We start from the raw sequence: 21,429 nt of genomic DNA, 5'->3' as shown, positions 1-21,429 counted from the left end.
GGGCTGGGATGCAGACCCAGCATGCAGCAAGTCCCGGGTTCAAGCTCTAGCCCTCTATAAACGGGGCACGGTGGCACATGCCTGAATTCTGACTCTCAGGAGAATTGGGAACTTAGGGTCATCCTTAGTTACATAGGGAGTTGAAGTAAACAGCATGGGCTCCCACTGACTGTCCAAAATAATTCAAAAGAAAAGAAAATGTGGCACAGATATACAATGGAACTGTAAAGAAAAATGAAACCATGGTAACTGCAGGAAAATGGACAGGGCTGGACATAAGGGAAATAAGGCAGCCTCTCTAGACAAGAGGAAGAAGTAGGGAGGGTAATGGAACGCATTCAATCAAAAGCAGCATGGTGACTGACCGAGTGACCAAAGAGAAGAGGCCAGAGTGGCCAGGGCACTCAGAGGGTTGAGGTGTGAAGAGAACAAGCCTAAGGACGGACATGCATGAAAGTATCAATGAACACGTTCCTTTCGTTAGCGTAAACAAAGTAGTAACAGGAAAAAAAGGTAGTTCTTGCCACCAGCCTTGTGAGCTGGCCTGTAACTCTGGCTTCTTGGGGGGCTAAGGTAGAAGATTGCCAGGTTCAAGGCTTCCTGATGGTGGAGTGAGTTCAAAACCACCCAGAGCGATTTGGAAAGACTCTGCCTCAAGAAGTCCCAAGAAGGCTGGATGTAGTTCAGTGGCAGACTACTTGTCTAGGGGTGTGAGGCACAGGTTCAGTCACTACCATCCCAGGAAACATCAGTAAACAATGAACGAATAAACGAATCCTGGCTCTTCCTCTGGTCCTGTAGGCGTCAGGGCGCACAGCTCACCTCTAGTCGGCCCTGCTGCATTTTGTACACCACCTGGGGGTCCTCCTGTAATATGTTCCCGTAGAGCTCTCGGAAGTGGGCTACGTTGGGCTGCACGATGTTCAAGACTTTTGCTTTTTCTTCGCCAATCACCATGCGAAAGTCACCTAGTCAAAAGAACCAGAAGAGTCAAGCCTCAAGAAGAATTCCAGTCCTGATCCACGAACAACTGGGGCTCACTGGACAGCATGGCAGGATCCCTCAGCAGAACACCTTCTTTTGAAAAATGGCCATCACAGTACACAAGGAATTTGAGAGTCTGAAGTCACAGAGTCCTGTATATCAGCTGCCGTCCAGTGATCCTCTCAGATGGGGTCACCGGCCTGGCCATCAAAGCTTGTTTTTCCACTAAGGAAACCTTTGTGCTGGCAAACGTGGAAACCCCGCCTGTGGCCAGTTGTGGACTTTAGGTTCCCAGCACCCAGGTGACAGACTGTTCATAACCTGTAGCTCCAGATCTGGCGGATTCAACACCATCTCTGGCCTCTGAGAGCACTGCATGAACACAGAAGACACACATGCAGGCAAAACAACTCCTTCACAGAAAGCAAATCTTTAAAAATTTTAAGTGGAAAGAAATAAAGGATGCAATATGTGCAACAGGATGAATTTTGGGCAAAAAAATTACTCTGAAGGAGAAAGAGCAACTTCTACTTTCTTTACTTTTGACTTTTTGAGTCAAGGCCTCAATAAGCCCAGGCTGGCCTAGAACTTGTTATGTAGCCCGAGTTGGCCTTCAACTCTTGACCCTCCTGGTTTGCTGGGGGTTCTAGGCACATGCCACCATACCCACTGCCACAGCTTTTGAAGCTAACGAGAAGTGACTCCTCTGCCACTGAGGATGATTGGGCAGCCCTAGAGGGAAGGGCAGTAAAACGGAGCATCTGGGTGAATGCAAGAGGCTGGTGGGGTGGGGAGGGTATGCGCCTCAGGGATAGAGCATAATCCTGGTTGGCACAAGGCTCTGGGCTACATCCTGGTGTTGCCAGGACAGAACAGTAGGGCTTCCAGGTGAAGTGCCATGACAGGGATGCGCTGAAGCCCACATGGGGCAGACAGACGCCACATTTGCTAAGGAGGCCCCTCAAGAGTAGGATGGGAGAGAACCTGTCATTCAAAAGGTCACTTCTGGGGTTAATGAGAGCACTGTGACAATTATATCAGAACCTATATTACCTTTGCCAATTCCTTTTCTTGGGGGAAGAAGGATTCTAAGAGGCTATGGCCTGCATAGTGGAATTTCCTTGAGTAAACTGTTGGCTTGTTGGGAAAAAGTAAAAGTGCAAAACTGTCTGCAATAGACAGAGTGCGGTGTGACCCCTACCAGGCTCATGTTGGGGTGTAATCTTTACTGTGAGGAAAAAGGATCAAAATTATCTGAGCATGGCCTTTGGAGTGACCAAGACTAGGCCGGGTCTTCATGGTGGAGTCTCCAGGACTGTATGCCGGTGGCCTCATAGTAGATACTATTGGTAGGGAAAGGACAGTGGGTAGACAAAGTCCTTAGTCTAAAGTCACAACTACTGGTTACTTTTGCCTTTTTAAACTAACCACAGGACCAATGTCATTTCAGTACAATGAATATTTGGGTGCTACCAAGTATCAGAAGCCACACTGAGCCCTGAAGAGACACACAGACTCTACTCCATGCAGCAAGCAACATGCACAGGTTTCAGTGCAGGTTGTGTCTGTGTGGCTGTGTCTAAGGATTGCAGCTCAAACTGGATCTGCCGTGGCAAAAATAAAATGCCCACTTTTCAAAGTTTCTGAGCTCACATGCCAGACAATTCATCCATTTAAGGTACATGAAGCAAATGTTTTTAATATGTCTAGGCATAATGAAACCATCACAACAAACACCCCACAAAAATCCCATGCCATTAATAACCACCCACCATGTCCTGTCGTCCCTATGCAAGCCTCAGGCAGAGGCTGACTGTCTCCACAGCTTTCCCTACCCAGCTCAGACCAGCCTGGAACTCATGATCCCCCTGCCTTGGCCTGTCAATTTCTGGGGTTCCATTTGTGCCCCTCCATTCCTGGCTCCTCCCACCTTTAGGAACAAACCCAGGATTTATGCACGCTAGGCAACTGCTATTCTACTGAGCTGCATTCTCAGTCCTTCTGGCTCACATGGAACCACTGCCTGTGGTCTTACACAAACTTCAGCAAAATGTTTCATGATACAAGTTGTCCGTACCATGGGTCAGTCCTTAATGCCTGTTTATGGTGCTAACTCTATTGTGAAGATGTACCAATTTTATCTACCCATTTTAGTCGATGGATGTCGGGGGTTATCTCAACTTTTAGACTATTCATTATGAAGCATGTTGTGACATTCAGAGAAATTTTCAGCTAAGCGTGTTTTTATTTATCTCTAGTTACACACTTGGGAGTAGACTTGGGGTCCTGTTAACACACTCAGTATTCTGGAGAAGTGCACTCTGTACCATTTTACACTCCCATCAGCAACCAGGAAGGTGCCAGTTTCCACTCATTAGCACTCATTCTTGCCTCCTTTTTCTTCCTGCATCCCCCTTCTCTTTCTTGAGACAGGGTTTCTCTGTGTAACAGCCTTGGCTGTCCTGACCTTGCTCTATAGACCAGGTTGACCTTGAACTCACAGAGATCTGCCTGCCTCTGCCTCTCAGTGCTGGGATTAAAGGCCTGTGCCACCACTGCCTGATTTTTAAACTGTGTAGCCCAGGCTGGCCTTGAACTTGTGATCTTCCTGTTTCCTGCCTCCTTCAGCAAATCCTACTCGCATGTGCCCCCACAACCCATAACTGGCAGCCTCCTTTCAATTGCACTGTCTTAAGGTTGAAGGCAGTGCCTGGCTCTGCTGGTCCCTCATGGTGATGGCTGACCACCCGTGGGCCTGCTGAAACTTCACACTTCTTCCCCCAAGGACATGCCCATTCTGAGACTTGGCCTGCTTTTAATTTGGATTATTTTTTTGCTGGAATTTTAAAGACACTGGTCTGTTTTCAAAAACGTGATTTTTGAAACAGCGTCCAATTTCATTTGTCTTTTCACCTCTTGGGATGATACTATTATTTACAGTGCATTAAATTTCTTAATATGGTTCCTTTTTTTGTGACAAACTCTCATCACATATCTTGGTTGGCCTGGAACTCACTCTGTAGACCAGGCTGATCTCAAACTCTAAGGGACCCCACCTGCTTCTGCCTCCTGAGTGCTGGGATTAAGGGTATAATATTTTTGTTTGTTTTTCTTCTTTGCTATTTCAGCTCTTGGTGTAATCTCAGAAACCATTTCCTAATCCCAAATTTAAGAGTTTTACAGTTTTACCTTGTACATTAATTCTTAGGTCAAAGATCCAGTTTGAATTAATTTTGTATACGGTGCGACTTAGGGACCCAATTTCATTCTGCTACAAGTGGACACAGGTTTAACAGAAATAACTAAAGCAGTGTTTCAGGAGGTGGCCCAAATGCCACTCTGGAAGGTTTTTCCTCAGCTGCAGAAAAGACACTACCTTGGCTGATATGAAAAACGAGCAGGGAACGCTGAGGGGCTGCCGACAGGCATGTTTCCCCTTCACACTTCAGACAAACGCAACACAGCTGAGCACAGCAGGAACAAAGACCCAGGCTCCTCTACAGTTCAGGCCAACTCACCACAAAATGGCTTCTGTCCATCCTCAGACACTGACTGAGCACCTGGTGTGCTGGCAGACACACAAGGGTCCAGCATTTGCAGAGACCTGGGTTCAGATCCCATAGCGCGCGCGTGCGCGCGCGCACACACACACACACACACACACACACACACACGCACGCACGCACGCACGCACGCACGCACGCACACGCAAACACACAAACACACACACACGACAAAAAGGCTGTTTTTTTTTTTTAAATCTCATCCTAGTTGTTGGAATGAAGGCTAAAGATAAAAAATTAAGACCCACGCCCAGGTCTGATCAGAAAGTGGGGAGATGCTGGGGGTGCTGGCATAGGTGAGAGACCTGTACCCAGGCTGGGGGTGCTGGGCAAACAGAGTAAGAGAATTCAGGGAAGAGGAAAGGCAGGGTGAGTCACCAGCCAGATGCAGAAGAAGCCAGATCAGAATGCCTCACTGATAAAAGATACTAAGACACGTGACTAACATAGACAAGAATTATGAGTTAATTTAAGTTGTAAGAGCTAGTTAATAATAAGCCTGAGCTAATAGGTCAAACAGTTTATAATTGTTTTATTATTACTGAACTGGCTGTGGGACCAGGCAGGCCAGAAACTCCATTTTTGAAACTAGTCATTTTAATATTTTAAGCCTACATAAGGAAGTTCAAGGTGATCCCACCATTCACGAGAACTCTTCTGTCACTTCTCAGAACAACTTAAGGCCAGGCGTCTCTCTCTACCTACTCCTTCCTTACCTTCCATTTACATGAATGTTGCCAGCAAAGTAGTCATCAGTTTTACTTAAAATGTACAAGCTTATTACTATTCCTGCCAATACTGGCAGAACTTGCCCTTGCCAATAAGTACTGGCAGAAACCTGTGCAACTACAGACAGGTCGTCCCCTGCCCCCACCCCCCACTTCCTGAAAAACATTAAATTTCACAGCTTTCAACTTGGAAGACTATAAAATACAGCAATATAAATGCTGGAACAATCTGAAATCTTGGGAGATTTGGGTATTTGCCCAGAGAATAGAATCTGAGCAACTCAAGAACACTGGGTTCTCAAAATGAGCTCTGAAGAGCCAGGAGGAAGTGGAGCCTTTTACCACACTGCCCGAGGGGATCCATGGTGAGGTTTTCATGGACAGCTGGATCCTTTACTTCCAAAAGAAAAGCCAGCTGCAGGTTCAAGGCAGTTTGAATATTCACTCAAGAAAATGGCTGTTCAGGGATGATGGTACCCACCTGTAATCCTAGGAGGTAGAGGCAGGTGGTGCAAAAGTTAAAGGTCATCCTCAGCTGCAAGGCAAGTTCAAGGCCAGCTGGTGTTACAGGAGACCTTGTCTCAAAACAATATATATATATATATTTGCAGGGCAGTGGAGCTTTTAATCACAGCACTCGGGAGGTGGAAGCAGGCAGATCTCTGTGAGTTCGAGGCCAGTCTGGTCTACAAGAGCTAGTTCCAGGACAGGCACCAAAGCTACAGAGAAACTTTGTCTTGAAAAAAAATACCCCCCGCCCAAAAAAAAACCCAAAATCCCTATATACATACATACATACACACATATTTGAAAAAGTCAGAACCAGGGTTTAGTTCAGTGTCAAGAGTATGTCGTTCAGCATGCAGGAGGCCCTAAGCTCTATTCCCAGGGGCAAAAAAAAAAAAAAAAGCCCATAGATAGATGAAAATTTTTATATAATTTGATAAATTCAGTCAAGTTTCAACATTTATATATAACTACTCCTAGAATCCACCCAGCATGACGGTGACACTGATTTTATGGGAACAAATGAGTGATTGCAATGTTGTGGGCCAAAGACAGGAGTCCTGCATCAGACACAGTCAGCCAGGCACAGAGGACTTTGGCCCTTTTTCTTCCCAGCAGTTTGGACAAGGAAACTGTGCTAACCAGAGGCTCTCCCACTCAGCGCTCCAGGCCCCTGCATGTGGTGTACGACCAGACCACTCTGCCTCTGCACGCTCATGGGGTGTGTGGGGGTGGGGGTAGGGGGGTGGGATACTGCCAGGTAAAGTGAGAGGCAGCCAAGGCAGAACCAAGCCCATTTCCTTTCTCTCCAGCTGCAATTACAGTTGTGCTGTGATGGACGAGGCTTCAGAAGAGGGCTGGAGACGAGGCCTCCGGAGCCCCTCTAGGCATTACATTTCCAGGAAACCTTATCTGCACAGGGCTTCAGAGAATGATCGCACCACTGCTGTGCAGGCAGGGTTCCTTAAACACCAGGAAACGGTATTTATTTAAGAGAGTCATTTTCAAGTCTTTTTTTTTTTTTGTGGTTCTGGGGATTGAACCCAGGCCTTGCGGTGTGAATCAAGCACTCTGCTTCCAGCTATACTCTTGGCCCTCAAGAAAATAATAAATAATTACATTTTCAACTTATGTAGTGTGTGTGTGTGTGTGTGTGTGTGTGTGTAGAAAGAGAGACAAGGAAACAACTCACCAGAATTGGTTCTCTCTTCCCACCATGTAGGTCTTATATCATCAAGCTCCGTGGCAGACGCACTTACCCACTGAGTCATCCACTGGCCACAAAGCCTTTTTTGAAAGCATCAGTTTGTCAATAAGATCTGTGTATGCATGCAGTGCTGGGATGAACCCGAGCGGAGCACATGCTGGGGCCTCTCTATTGTTCCTATAAAGGAAAGCTTGCACGGAAGCTTGCTGTGCTCAATAGCTAGGGTGAGGCTCAGGGGCTCTGCTCTCTCTGCTACCCTCTTGCCTTCTTGGTGGGGTGGGGCAGGGAAGCTTTGCCAAGACTGAGAGACACAGCTGGTTGAAAAAAAACCTAAGTGAGCATTTAGACAAATAACACAAATAAATCAATGAGCAGAAAGAAAAGCCCTTAGTTTACGTCCAGGAAGAAGAGGACTCGAGGACCTGCCACACTGTCCCTGGCACAGTGAAGAACAGTGTGAAGGGTGTGTGAAGTCGGGGATGGCGTGAGAAGCAGCAGGTTCTGTGCCCACACTTCATGCATACAAACCACGCACAAGGCAGAGAGCATGGCCGGCATGAAGACAATCTCCTACTCTTGGGAAACAAAGTGGGATGTGCGGCCTCAAGGGGACATGGTAGTGGGACATAGTTCCAAATAGCGGGCGGGGCGGGGCAGTATGGTGAACACCAGAGACAGAGGTTCTCAAACTGGGACCCCTGGAGGGGCACCAGTCATCCACAAATTGGCTGGAAATACATGTGCTTGGGCCACACCCCAAATATATTAACAGCTGTCTGGGGGTGGAGCTGGTACCGTAAACTCTCCAGAAGTCTCCCTGGGGAAGGTCTGGACACACACTGTACAAACCTGAGTAGGAGAGCCCAGCAATCTCTATGAAGAGGTCTTGCTCGGAGAAGCTTTCCGGGAGCATGAGGCAGGCAGTGGTCACCGCGCTCTTCAGGTTCTTATCCAGGGCCGATCTAAGAGCCGCATTCTCATTCATCGATACAATCTTCACCTGGAAAAGGCAGACTATTGAGAGGCAGCACTGCAGAGGCGGGTGTTGCTCAAATGCTGACTGCCCCCTCTGTGGACCACTGAAGAGCTAAGAATGCAAGCCTAGAGACACGAAGCCATCATGACTCTAACAAGAAATTACTGAACCTCCTGTCAAATGACAAAGTCAGAGAAATTGTGACAAAGAAAAGATCATGATTTCAAGAAAAACAAAAGCTATATTCTTATTAAAATTAGTTTTTATGTTCATGAGTGTTTTGCCTGCATGTAAGTATGTGCAGCATGTGGAACTGGAGTTACAGGTGGTTGTGAGCACTTGCTGCTCTTCCAGAGGACCAGGATTCAGTTCCCAGCACCCACATCAGGTGGCTCACAGTTGCCTATAGCTCCAGCTCCAGGGGATCTGACTCCCTCTTCTGGACTCATGCCAGACCCAAATCTACCCAGAATTGTCACAAAGGCTGAGTATCATACAAGCCCACAGTACCCTGTACGACAATCGCCTGGCTCAATTGAAGGGCCTTTTCCTTCCGATGCAGCAGGAGCTGCTCCCTGACTCCCAAGTGCTCAGTTTAAAGTCTGCACTATGGTTAGCAGGACTTCCCAGTGCCAGCTCTGTGGCTTCCAGCTCCATGGCAACAGGCAAAATCCTCAGCAATAAAATGGTCTCAACAACCAATCCCACAAGTTTGCTGGAAAAAGGAAAAGAGACACTGCACACAGCCCCAGGCGGATGGAGCCTCTTTGGATTTCTTAGGCACAGAATAACTTTCTCTTATTTTATCTTTTTGGGGGTTTGTTCTTTTGTTTTGGCTTTTTTTGGGGGGAGCTGGCATTAACTACAGTTTATCGTCATGTTTTACTTAGACAGGGTGACAAGAACCCTGAAAATAAGCCAAACCACGCCCATTCCTTCCTTCTGTTTTCTTTTTTAAAGACAGGGTCTCACTATGTAACCTTGGCTGGCCTCAAATTTGGAGATCCTCTTGCCCCTGCCTCTGAGTACTGGATTAAAGGGATGTACCACTGTGCTCGGTTCTGATTTTAGAAATAGTTTTGTTGTGTAGCCCAGACTAATCTTGAACTTGTGGTAATACTCCACTCTCTGTCTTGTACGTGGTGAGATTACCCAAGGTTGGAGTATTCCTAACATTCAAGCCTCGTATACGGCAGGTAAGGCAAATCCACTTGATCCAACATCACCCCTTCCACCCTCATGATGAGAACATGACGGGCCCGTAATTAAGCCTTTCAGTTCCAGATGAGTTTAGAATTGCTGCATTCACTGAGTAAAAGAGTCTAGGACAGCCAAAGGCTGGCGATGAAGCAGCAGCAGAAACAGAGTGAAGCCTACGCTAGACAATCACGTTCTAAGTGTTCGGAGTTTCCCTCATGGATTCAGGGAGGCACTTCTCGTCTCGACAGATGGTTAAAACAAAATGAACAAACAAACAAAAACCCCATTTTTTTCCAGTGCTAACGATGGATCAAGCCCAGGGTCTTCCACATGAAAGGCACCTTCCCTTCAGCTAGGCTTCCCTGGCCCAATTTTAAGCTTCTAAAATAACGTCCATGCTCATCCCCTAACCTTCCTTTAAACATTTTCATTTAGAGAGTGTGTGCACGTGTGCCCACACACGTATGCATGCTCACGTGCCACAGTGTGCGTGTGGCTCTCAGGGGACAACCATCATACAGGTTCCAGGAATCACATTCGTCCTTCACCCGCTGCTACCTCATTGGCCTCTTATAACCTTTCATTCCACGTGAAATCATGGATGCAGGAAGGCAACCTCCTCACCTCACTGGTGGGGAAACTCCTGATTTGTCCAGAGGCCTTCGACAACCACATTCCTATTCTCACCCTTATCTACCAGGTCCTTAACAGTGCCACAACCCCCTTTTGTGTACGTTTCTGTGGCTTTCACAGAAACCCAGTGAAATCAGGAGCTATTTGGGGATGTGAATAGCTAAAAGATGCAAAGAAACGCACAAGCTTGGGTGTCTTTTCCTGGTTAAGAAATGCCACTTGTTTTCTAAGAAGCCCTCTACTAGCCTGTCAGAGAGCAGTCTGCTTGCTATTTAAGGTTGAGAGAGGGAAAATAAAAGCACCCTTACTCAAAGGGAAAATGTGTGGATCTGATTCTCCAACGAAAGGTGAACTAGGACCTCGTCTCCGCAGCTCTGTTATTTGTTGTTCAGAGTGAAAAGCCAGTGAAAGCTTGGGGCCTTGCCAGAGAGGCCTGGGAAAAGAAAAAAGTCCTCAGATTTGTGAATAGCTGTTTGTACCTACTGGGAATGCTCCGACCTGGACCGCACAGACGGCATTAGCAATCTGAACTGCAGGGAGGAGGGGCGATGCTTGAAGGGTCTTTTAAAGGGGAGATTTGTGAGTGCTTCCCAAGCCAGGAAAAAGACTCACACGAGGGGCTCCCGTATAACACAGCGATAGGCGGGGACAGCTTGCAGCCTCCAAAAACCCAGACCCGTGTAGTCCTATGACTTTAGGCTCCCACCAGAACCTCCCCATCCAAACCTCAGGGGAGATGGCTGCTCTAAGTGGTCACTGCTCGGAGCCATGAGACTGGCTGGAGCTTGGTCTACCTGCTGGGACTGGGGGCTCTTAGGACAACTGATATGGGGGTCTTATTTTTTAATCCTCAGCATGCACAGAGGAGAAACTTGGCTGCCTCTGAGTCACTAAATGGACAGTTCAATCTTTGCATTTCAAAGGTGAGCTAGGCCAGCTCACAGCAGTGCAGAGCCAGGTCTCCCGACTCCTCGGCCAGGCCTCTCCTATACCACTGGGATTCAGAATGTAAATCAATAAAACTACAATATGGAGAAAATCACCTTAGTGTGAACATACTGAAAACCACTCGATTTTATGCTTTATACAGATGGACCATATGCATATGAATTCTTTCTCAAGAAAGCTGTTATTTTTAGCTATTTTTTTTTTAAATTTTTAAAAAAATTTTTTTGAGTATCTCACAGAAGGTTGGCCTGGAATCAGAGATCCACCTGTTTCTGCCTCCTGAAAGCTGGGATTAAAAGCTCGTATCACCATGCCTAGCTCCACTAAATATTTCCAATTCCATGATTTTTATATTTTTGGTTGTGAGCCTAGCCTTTAACGGCTGAGTCATCTCTCCAGCCCTCAAATTCCACGATTTTTTACTGAAAAAACATCTGTTGTAGGACTTTGGATACAGCTCTCTGCTGGCCTTCTGGGTTCCTTGCCCTGCACTGTGCATGGGTAGACAGGCACGCACACATCTACACCAACGCATACATAGACAGCAAGTGACTCAGAACTTAAAGTTGTTCAGGATATAAAAACAGGTAGCTTTTAAACCATAAGGCAAGCTGACAGAAAGTATGAAATACATTTTTTATTTAATTTGTTTTTCTATTTTTGAGGCAAGGTCTTATGTGCTTCTGGCTGTCCTGGAACGTATGGCTATCCACCTGCCCCACCTCCCGAGAGCAGGGCTAAAGCATGTACAACCTTGCTCAATGAACGTGTGATAGAAGTATAATTTACAGTCAACCCTTTCTAGAAAAGTTCTTCTTTTCAAATCCTTTATCTTCCTTTTGAACATTTAGCTTGCTGGTGGGTGAGAAATCCCTTTTCAATTTGCAAGACACAGATACTATGTAAGCTTTAGAAGGTATAATTTGATGCAATGCCTTTTAAAACATAAAAGATGAGGAGGATTCTTTCTTGAGACATTAGCTCATTTTCTTGTACAAGACGCCACCAACCCATCAGCTTTGCTCAAGCATCACAAGTATTTACTGCCACCTACAGGTCAAAAGTTTATCTGCTGCTCCTAATGGGGAGAGGCTGGCAGATTTACTCCTACAGAAGTGGGTGCCAAGGTGGGGGTGGGGTGGGTGTTAATGGTGCTCACTTATTGTCTTCAATGATTTATTCGAAAGATTTAATTTTAATGTGTATGAGTAAATTTTGTGTCCATTTATGTACATGAACCACATGCGCAGTGCCCAAAGAGGCCAGAAGAGGGACGGGGTTTCTTTGTGTAGTCCTGGCTTCCTTGAACTCACTCTGTAGACCAGGCTGGCCTCAAACTCAGAGATCTACCTGCCTCAGACTCCCAAGTGCTGGATTAAAGGCGTGCACCATCGCCTCGCTAGCATTTTTGATTTCTAAAGGCTAGTTTAAAAAACTTTCTTTAAGCCGGGCAGTGGTGGCGCACGCCTTTAATCCCAGCAATTGGGAGGCAGAGGCAGGCGGATCTCTATGAGTTCGAGACCAGCCTGGTCTACAAGAGCTAGTTCCAGGACAGGCTCCAAAACCACAGAGAAACCCTGTCTCAAAAAACAAAAACAGAAAACAAAAAAAAACAAAAAAATAACTTTCTTTAAAGGGCTGAAGAGCCGGGCGGTGGTGGCACACGCCTTTAATCCCAGCACTCAGGAGGCAAAGGCAGGCGGATCTCTGTGAGTTCGAGGCCAGCCTGGTCTAGAAGAGCTAGTTCCAAGACAGGAACCAAAAAGCTATGGAGAAACCCTATCTCGAAAATCAAAAAAAAAAAAAAAAAGGGCTGAAGTCAGTTAAGCAGTTGAGGGCACTGGCTGCTCTTCCAGAGTGCCCAGGTTTGATTCCTAGCACCCACATGGCAGCTCACAACTGTCTATAACTCCAGTTTGAGGGGATCAGATGCCCTCTCCTGGACTCAATAGGCACTGTATGCACACGGTACACAGACATACATGAGGGCAAAACACCCATTTATATAAAAGATAAATCTTGAAAAAAAGCTTTAAAGTAGTCCAGGCAAAAGTATAGTACAGAGACATTTTGATTCAATCTCTTTAAATTTGAAAATTACAGACAGCCAAGAATACTGGGAAGGAAACAGCATTTTCTGAGTGTCCACTAAATCAAACGCTTTCGAATACCTGCCCACAGACGGACTATCCTGAGGGGAGGTAGACCCAGCCATCAGTGCGGGACATGCAGTTAGATGAGAAGCAGACACCGGAGACCAGGTGCGCTGTATTCTAAAATGCTGTGTTCTTTTGAGTAGGCAACCCTTCCAGTTTCCAGGCAGGGCAGGACTGTCACCGCCACTCTGCAGATGGGCTAACTGGGATTTAGAGACAAAACCCAATTGTGCAAGTTCATATAAACAGCTAACAGTGCAGAAAAGAGCAGGACCCAAGGCTTCTCCTTTTATAGTCACTACTTTCCCACCAAGCTACAGATTTTGCAAAAACAAACAAAAATAAAACACCCCCAATAAAAAAATCTCCAAAACAAAACCCCAACCCCTGCCACAGGCCTGGGAATGTCACCCCAGTGGCAGAGCACCTCTGATTACACTCTTGGGACTGGGCATGCTGGCACACACCTGTAGCCCCAGCTCCTCTGGGGAACATGACTCAGGACAGGAGGAAAATCTGGGACAGAAAATGTGTATTTACAAACTTTCAACTGCGGTAAGTTGCTTAGTGTCGGGTTTTACTGGTTATAGGACCTTGACAGGATTTGTTCACTGTGCTGGTCTGAAAGAAAATGTTATCCTGGATATTTACAAATGCTTCTCCAGGGATAAGGATGAGGCTCAGCTGGAGGGTGCTTCAGCCAGTGTGCACCAGGCCCTGGGCTCCACCCCCGAGACACCCACCTGTTGTAACTGAAGTAGAGACAACAGCACACACGGGGATGGCATCCCGTGCATGTTTACCTGAGCACATACATGTGTAGTACGCATACACATGTGCAAATGGCACACAGATGTGTCACACTGCTTCAAACACACAATCCTGGTCACGTTAATGAGCTGCACTACCACATTTAAAGTTCGGGTTATGAGACGGGAGACAGCTGAGAGTTCACTTCACATCCATCACAAAGAGTGTTTGTGCTCTCTCTCCCCCTCTCCCCAAATGAGAAAATAAATAAAATAAAAAGAAAGACACCACCCTCAGCACCTCACTGTGTTCACCAACATGACTCTTTGGACCTTGCTGTTTAGGATTTTGTTTTATTTTGTTTTTGAAGATACATTTATTTTATGTGCATGCGTGTTTTGGCTGCATATACATGTAAGGCTTCGGGTTCCCTGCAACTGGAGTTACAGATGGCCGTGAGTCACAATGTGCGTGCTGGGAACTGAATTTGAACCCTGTAGAAGAGCTCTTAGCCACTGAGTCATCTCTCCAGCTTCCTGTTTAAGGCAGCCCTACTATCTGAGCATGATCGATTAATTCAGTCTTTTCTGAGTAACTCAATCTCCAGTACCCCTCACCTTCCTGAAGCTGGGGAGCCCTCTCGCCCTGTAGCTGATTTCTCTGTTAATTAGCCCTGTCCTGAAGCTAAGCAGATGCTCATCCAGCGTCTCAGGGGCTGGGACTGTGGCTCAGTGGTGGCAGTCCTTGCCCCTTTGTTCTATCTATGAATTCTATGGGTTTTAGGACCTCTCTGCCAGGACCCAGGACAAAGCACACTGTATGCCTTACACATACATTACAAACACACAGATGCATACGTACATGTTATGCATAAAAAGCTCCTCTTATTGCACAACATCACAGAGTAATCTCTGTATACTGTGGGGTGATGACCTACACGGAGGGTAAGAGGACTACTGACATTTCCATTTCCTGGAATTTCCTATCTTTCAGCTCACAAAGATCAAATCGAGGCTGTGCTAACTGTGGTGGTGTGAAGGGCACAGACTCACCGGCTTTTGGAGGCGCCCAGCGATATACAGGTTATTCCAGTTCAGGAGGTCATCAATTAGGGTGCCAGTGGAAATAACCCCGTATTTGATAAGCTGCAAGAGAAGACATGAGCATGACAAAGGGCAAAGCACCAGGCTGCTGCTTCCACAGGCAGAAGCGAGAAGGGCTGAGGTCTTGTCGGGAACAGAATGCTGATCTAACTAACTTAAATACCTATCCTTCGAAACCCCGCATCCTGCTGGGCGGTGGTAGCACACACCTTTAATCCCTGCACTTGGGAGGCAGAGGCAAATCGATCTCTAAACCTGGTCTACAGAGCAAGTTCTAGGAGAGACAGGACTACACGGAAAAACCCTGTTTCAAAAACAAATAAACAACCCCAAAACAAAGAAAACAAAATAAAAATACTAAAAAAGAAAACCCATTATCTCTATCAAAACTGCCCAGAGATTTAGCGTCAAGACTGACTTGGTTCCCAAGGTACAGGGAGTGAGGTGGCCAATATTTGATGTGTGATTGTTAAAGGCAGAACGGCTCTCAGACAGCATCTGCTATCAGTCCTCAAGGCTAGATTCTTCTAATTTCAGAAACGATGATTTAGGTAACGTTCTTCATTTGAGAAATAAAAACTGAGTGTCAGGGGCCAGTAAAAGGGCTCAGTAGGTAAAGCTGCTTGCGGCCAATCCTGATGACTTGAGTTTGACCCTAGAACCCGTAAGATGGAAAGAGAGAACTGAATCCTGCCAGTTGTGTCCTGACTGAAACAGACACACACACACACTGCAAATCTTAAAAAGAAATGTGAGATCCAGCAACAGTAAATGACATGTCACAGTGGCGCCGCACCAGCAGATTGAGAGTTTGGTTCTGCAGCTGGGCACAGCAATGCATGCCTCCTAGGTCCTGCATTTGGGCATAGCAATTCATGCTGCCTAGGTCCCACAGCTGGGCACAGTAATGCATGCCTCCTAGGTCCTACAGCTGGGCACAGTAATGCATGCCTCCTAGGTCCTGCATTTGGGCATAGCAATGCATGCTGCCTAGGTCTTACAGCTGGGCATAGAAATGCATGCCTCCTAGGTCCTACAGCTGGGCACAGTAATGCATGCCTCCTAAGTCCCACAGCTGGGCACAGTAATGCATGCCTCCTAGGTCCTACAGCTGGGCATAGTAATGCATGCCTCCTAGGTCCTGCAGCTGGCCCAGTAAAGCATGCCCACAGGCCTGCTGTCCCAGAACCCAGGGGAAAGCTGTATTGCTTGAGCTGCAGTGTAGTTTGGGGCCAGCCTGGATAGCAAAGAGTCTCAAATAACAGAAAACCCTAAGGGCTTAATACTTAGAATTGCTGCCTGGTCTTCCCACATTCTTTGCATCACAAAATATTAGAAATTCTTTAATTAAAAGTGCTTACTGGCCTTTTCCCTACGGTGGCATTCAGTGCTGTTGCCGACTCTTTCAAATGGCGACAATTACAAATGAACATCCAAAGATGAAAATCCTCTTATCAGTGTTAAGCACGCGGAATCACAGAGGAGGCCATTTCCACAATAATTCGTATAAACCTCCGATGTGGATTTCCAAGCTTACTTCCTCTTACATGTGTCAACAACTATTTAAGTAGTCTTCTCAGGCTGCAAATATTGAAAAAGTAGCTAACAAATTACAACTAAGGAGTACAGAACTACGGCACACAAGTGTGCACAAACAGAACTATGGCACACAAGCGTGTGCAAACATTCGTTTACTGGCGCTTATGCTGTTGTTTGGAGATTACTAATCAAAGACAGGCTTGGCAGAGTACTAATTATGAAGGAAGAACCAAACGATACGCTGTACTGCTTCAGACAAGTGACAGCTCGGCCGCCCCAGGGCCACTGTAGTCCTGGGAGTCTAGGGACTTGCCACCAAGTAGCGGCAGGACCTTAGAAAGTCACTTTCCCTCTCCAAACTGAGGTTTCCTTGACTGCATAGAGCAGGCAGATCGGAAAACCCATGCATATCTGGGCATGGTATTACATGCTTTTATTCCCAGCACTCGAGAGGAAGAGAGAGGCAGATCTCTGAGTTCAAGTCCAGTCTGATCTACAGTATGAGTTCCAGGACAGCCAGAGCTACACAGAGAAACCTTGTCTCAAAAAAAGAAAAGAAAAGAAAAGAAAGAAAACAACAATAACAAAATAATAAAAAGAAAAAAGGGATGGCCTCAAGATTATGAAGACATGACTGCACAGCCAATCACTTCTCTGCCAAGTTCAGACAGGTCTTCAAACCCTTCTCATGTCATTACGCTAACCTCCTGCCCTTTACAGCCTGGTCCTTTGACCAATTATAGGATCATTACCTGGGGGCTTGTCAAATATGCAGAATCTCAGGTTCCATCCCAGACCAACTGAATCTGGACCTGCATTTTAACACGATCCCCAGGAGACTCACACACCTGTAAAGGTTAGACTGCCCTAAGCAATTGGCATTGGCATCAGCACAGGCAAACCCGACTCCCTCTCTCTCTCCCATCTCCCCCGCAGCCCTCTGGGAAACTAGAATGCTTCACTGAGTTAGACCCCTCTCCATGCTGGGGAACAGACCCAGGACCAAGGAAAGTGTCCAGCCACTAAGCTGTATGGCCAGGGCCTTGACTGCATAGAGCAGTTAGACTGGAAGTGTTACATGTGTGTAGGGTTCCTGACATAAGACAATCTGGGAGGTGGGGGTGATCTAAACATCTTACTTATCCTCTAACATGCAACTCTCAAATCCTACCCACCTGGTGACACCAAGAACTTCCCTTCAGTCACCTGACGCCACATGCTCCCAGCACTGGAGAGCTTCTTCACTTCCTGGCAGTCCCCACTCCTCCTAGATGACATCACTCTATCCTGCTCCACAGTGGCCCTGCTGCTTCTCCATACCTCCCAGACAGTGGTCCTCAAAATGTGAATCCCCACCCAGGACCCTACTCAGTGCAACCAACAGATTAAAACTTGGGAACTACTTGGCCAAGGTTCAAAAGATAAGTTAAGTCCAGTCACTGACAGCCGTTTCTTATACCCCAGCCATAGCCTGACAGACCAAGACTCTAGCTCTGTCTGTCCCTGGATTTAAGAAAGCTGGACGAGGTGTGACGGTTTCCTCAGAATGCAGACACACGATTTCACACCAGGATTCTCCTGCCAAATTACAACTGCCCAGTTAGGGCCACGGCCTCAAGGCACTTACCTTCCCATCACACATGATCAGTGGGTTGAAGTAGACGCCGGCACCATAGTTATTCTGGACATAAGAGATGATCCTGGGCCCCAAGAGTTTGAGGAAGGAATAGTGGCTCCAATTCCTCTTCAGGTTCTTGGCGTGCCAGGCGACAGGGTCATCTACAGTGAACACCAAGTCTAGCATGGGACTCTGGAAGGCGAAGGGACAAGAAAGGGTTCAGCACTAACATGCAAAGAAAACACTAGAGAAATAGTAAAAAAAAAAAGTGCCACAAAAGTACATGTCATGGTCAGAAGACCCAGGGCTATCATCAGAAACCTGAGCAGGTCCCACAGAGCAATGCTAACCTGGCTTTCAGCCATGCGAGTGATGAGATCACACACTCACTCACTGTGGGTTGACATACGATGGATCAATTTACTTCTACAATATCTCACAAGGCAGGTTTGCTATTCCAACTATATAGGAAAGGAGACAGGCCAGGGAAAGCACTTTGCCTAAGGGTGTAGAACCCAAGTGTGGCAGAACCAAGGAGAGATGGTTTCTCTTGCAGAGGACCTGAGTTTTATTCCCAGCATCCACATGGTGGCTCACAACCATCTGTGACTCTAGTTCCAGAGGACTGATGCCCTCTTCTGACTTCTGTGGGCACAAGGCATGCATGTGGTCCACATACAATCACATGGGTTAAAGCACGTATACACATAAATAAATCTTACCAAGCTCTGGAGCTCTCAAGAGCCTAGCACTGAAGATAGACAAATTATGCCTAAATTGACTCTATATAGAAACATCTAATATAGCAACTGGAACAAAGGAACAGGGAGAAAGGACTTTTCTTAGACATGACACATTAGTTCTGAAGAATGTAAGAGGCGCACAGGCTGGAGAAGTAACCCAGGAAGCATGGAAACGGCAGTCGGGTTAGAGGAAACTGCTCCCCAAGGCTGCTCAGCCAGGCGTGCTCCAGGACTTGCAGTCTGAAGCTAGGGTAAGAAAACATACTCTTGTGGTACTGAATGAGACCAGTATCCTCTAAAGAATACACACTAAAGAATCTTCCAGAGGGAGGAGAGATCTCGAGGAGGAAAATCTGAGAGAGCAACTGGAAGATTCCACCCAAGAAACAAAATGGCATTATTAAGTAAGGCACTGATAGAGTGGGAGAATACCAGACTTCTTAGCACAAACGTAGAGAATGGAAATTAAGGAGAAAGAAGCACACTTTCTATGAGAGAATCCTAGGTCAGCTCAAAGGAAAACCTCACGGAGTGAGTACAGGATGGCTATCAGGAGGATGAGGGATGCTATGGGTTTCCCATGGTAACCTCAAACCATTGGTGATATTAAGATTTGGAGGTCATGGATAGGGCACTATTGTGTGTGTATGTGTGTATAGATGCACAAGTCCGTGTGTTTGCAGGCAGGAGGATGCTGGGTTTGGATAGGGCACTAGTGAGTGTGTGTGTGTACACAGATGTACAAGTTCACGTGTTTGCAGGCAGGAGGATGCTGGGTTTGGATAGGGCACTAGTAAGTGTGAGCGTGTACACAGATGTACAAGTTCACGTGTTTGCAGGCAGGAGGATGCTGGGTTTGGATAGGGCACTAGTGAGTGTGTGTGTGTACACAGATGTACAAGTTCACGTGTTTGCAGGCAGGAGGATGCTGGGTTTGGATAGGGCACTAGTGTGTGTATGTGTGCGTCTGTGTGTACAGATGCATGAGTCCGTGTGTTTGCAGGCAGGAGGATGCTGAGTTTTGCTCTCAGGCGCCATCCACTTTTTCTGAGACCATTTCTCACTGGCCTGGAGCTCACCAGTCTAGGCTGGGAGCCAGTGGGCCCCAGTGATCTGTGTCTACCTCCCTAAGACTAGGATTACAAGTGTGCACCACACTGCCTGGCTGATGGAGAATTGTAAAAAAGTAATTATGATAATACATATGCAGCCAAGTGAGAGAAAACAGGTGGGAGACAGGAGAAATGCAAGCAATACCAGGAGACAGATCTGGCCAGGTGCTAGACCCGGGGTGCCCAACTGTAATCTGTGCACGGATTTCTGCAGGCCACATGAAGACTTAGGCTGCTCTTCTCCGTCAACTCTGGAAAGCAACAAGGCTCAGTCCTAACTACAGTCTTGTTAGTGTGCTGAGCGGAAGAAATGCACTGTCACCTGCCCCGGTCCTACACCCAGTCCATCATCTTTCTTGAAGCCCAGGAATCATTTCAAATTTTCTTATCTTCAGTTGTGGCTTTCAAACTTGGCCGTGAGATGTTTTACACACTGATCAAGTCCAAGCCTCATCCTAGGCCAACGAAATCAACCTGGAGACAAAACCATTTTGTATTTCTAAAAAAGCGCTGGGAAACTCCAATGACAAAGGCTGAAGACACTTATGTTGAATCGGCTTCTTTTCTCCACCATCTCTTCCTAACAGCTCCCGGTTTGGATGGAAGTAGACAGACTACTTATCCTTCACTGATCCTATCAGTTCAGGCCAGTGGGACGGCTCAGCAGATAGTGGCCCTTGCTGCCAAACCGAATAAACTGAGCTCAATCTCCCCAGGACCCACGTGGTGCAAGGAAAGAGCCAACTTCCTCAAGCTGTCCTCTGACCTTCAAGTGTACGCTGGTTACACTTGTGTGCTTGCCACATAACCAGCAAGTAAGTAAACGTAAACGCTAACAAATATATTTACTGGGCGTGGCAGCAAGAGCCTTTAATGCCAGCACTGTAAGTTCGAGGCCAGCCTGGAATACATGGTGAGTTCCAGCCAGCTCCGACCTGGAAAACCCTCATGCCGAGAGGTCACTTTGATAGGATGAACATTTTATTAGTTGGTGCTTGGCGTGTCTGGGGTCCGCTGGGTCGGAAGGCAGACCCGGGAACCGGCTAGGGCGAGCAGATGCCAGGCCTGAGGCTGGTTGGAAAGGCGCTGGTCTGGGGACTCACCTCCTGGTGTGCATTGGGTCCCGCCTGGCGGTACACCGCGGAGCCGTAGGCGAAGGCCAGGCTCAGGTTCTCGGGGAAGTGAGCCAGGATCCTGCGCAGGCCCACGCCCGAGCTCTGCAGCGCCTGCACCGCCATGGGCGGGCGGGCCGGCTGGCTAGCACGCCGGTAGGGCAGAGCGTGCAGCACCTACACCAAGCTCGCAACTCCGGGTCGTGAGGACCGCGCTTCCGCCTGAGCCACGCCCCTTCACGCACGCACGCTTCAGAGCCGGCGACTGGCGGCCTTCGGAGAGGCCGGGGCTCCGTCGCTCCCCCTGGCGGTTGGAGGAGCACGCTACAGTCCCACCCTGGGACTGCAAACTAACCTGCTATAAAGCCTTGCAAATCCTTTGTAGATTCAAACTAGGAACGATTTCTCTATCTATCTATCTATCTATCTATCTATCTATCTATCTATCTATCTATCTATCTATCTATCTATCTATCTATCTATCTATCTATCTATCTATCTATCTATCTATCTATCTATCTATCATCTATCTATCTATCTATCTATCTAT

General features: G+C 47.1%; 1 protein-coding gene across 2 annotated transcripts in view; it reads right to left on the bottom strand.

Moving 5' to 3' along the window:
- The window catches only part of Tamm41 (TAM41 mitochondrial translocator assembly and maintenance homolog), a 32,459-nt gene extending 11,356 nt beyond the window's left edge, over positions 1 to 21,103 (bottom strand). Inside the window, exons 1-5 of one of the 2 annotated variants that reach the window (XM_075983119.1) lie at positions 20,871 to 21,103; positions 17,922 to 18,104; positions 14,705 to 14,797; positions 7,839 to 7,989; positions 823 to 968 (exon numbers count right to left, since the gene is read on the bottom strand). In XM_075983119.1, coding sequence (XP_075839234.1) covers positions 823 to 968; positions 7,839 to 7,989; positions 14,705 to 14,797; positions 17,922 to 18,104; positions 20,871 to 21,005 — 708 coding nt within the window. In that variant the 5' untranslated portion in view covers positions 21,006 to 21,103. Of the gene's footprint in view, positions 1 to 822; positions 969 to 7,838; positions 7,990 to 14,704; positions 14,798 to 17,921; positions 18,105 to 20,089; positions 20,186 to 20,870 lie in introns of those variants that run through there. The other variant, XM_075983120.1, reaches the window with a different exon arrangement.
- Between the last annotated feature and the right edge of the window lie 326 nt (positions 21,104 to 21,429).

This window comes from Microtus pennsylvanicus, chromosome 8 (assembly GCF_037038515.1).
Source record: "Microtus pennsylvanicus isolate mMicPen1 chromosome 8, mMicPen1.hap1, whole genome shotgun sequence".
Taxonomy (NCBI): Eukaryota; Metazoa; Chordata; class Mammalia; order Rodentia; family Cricetidae; genus Microtus; species Microtus pennsylvanicus.
Note: the sequence above shows the minus strand (reverse complement) of the source record. Positions and strands in the feature narration are given on the sequence as shown.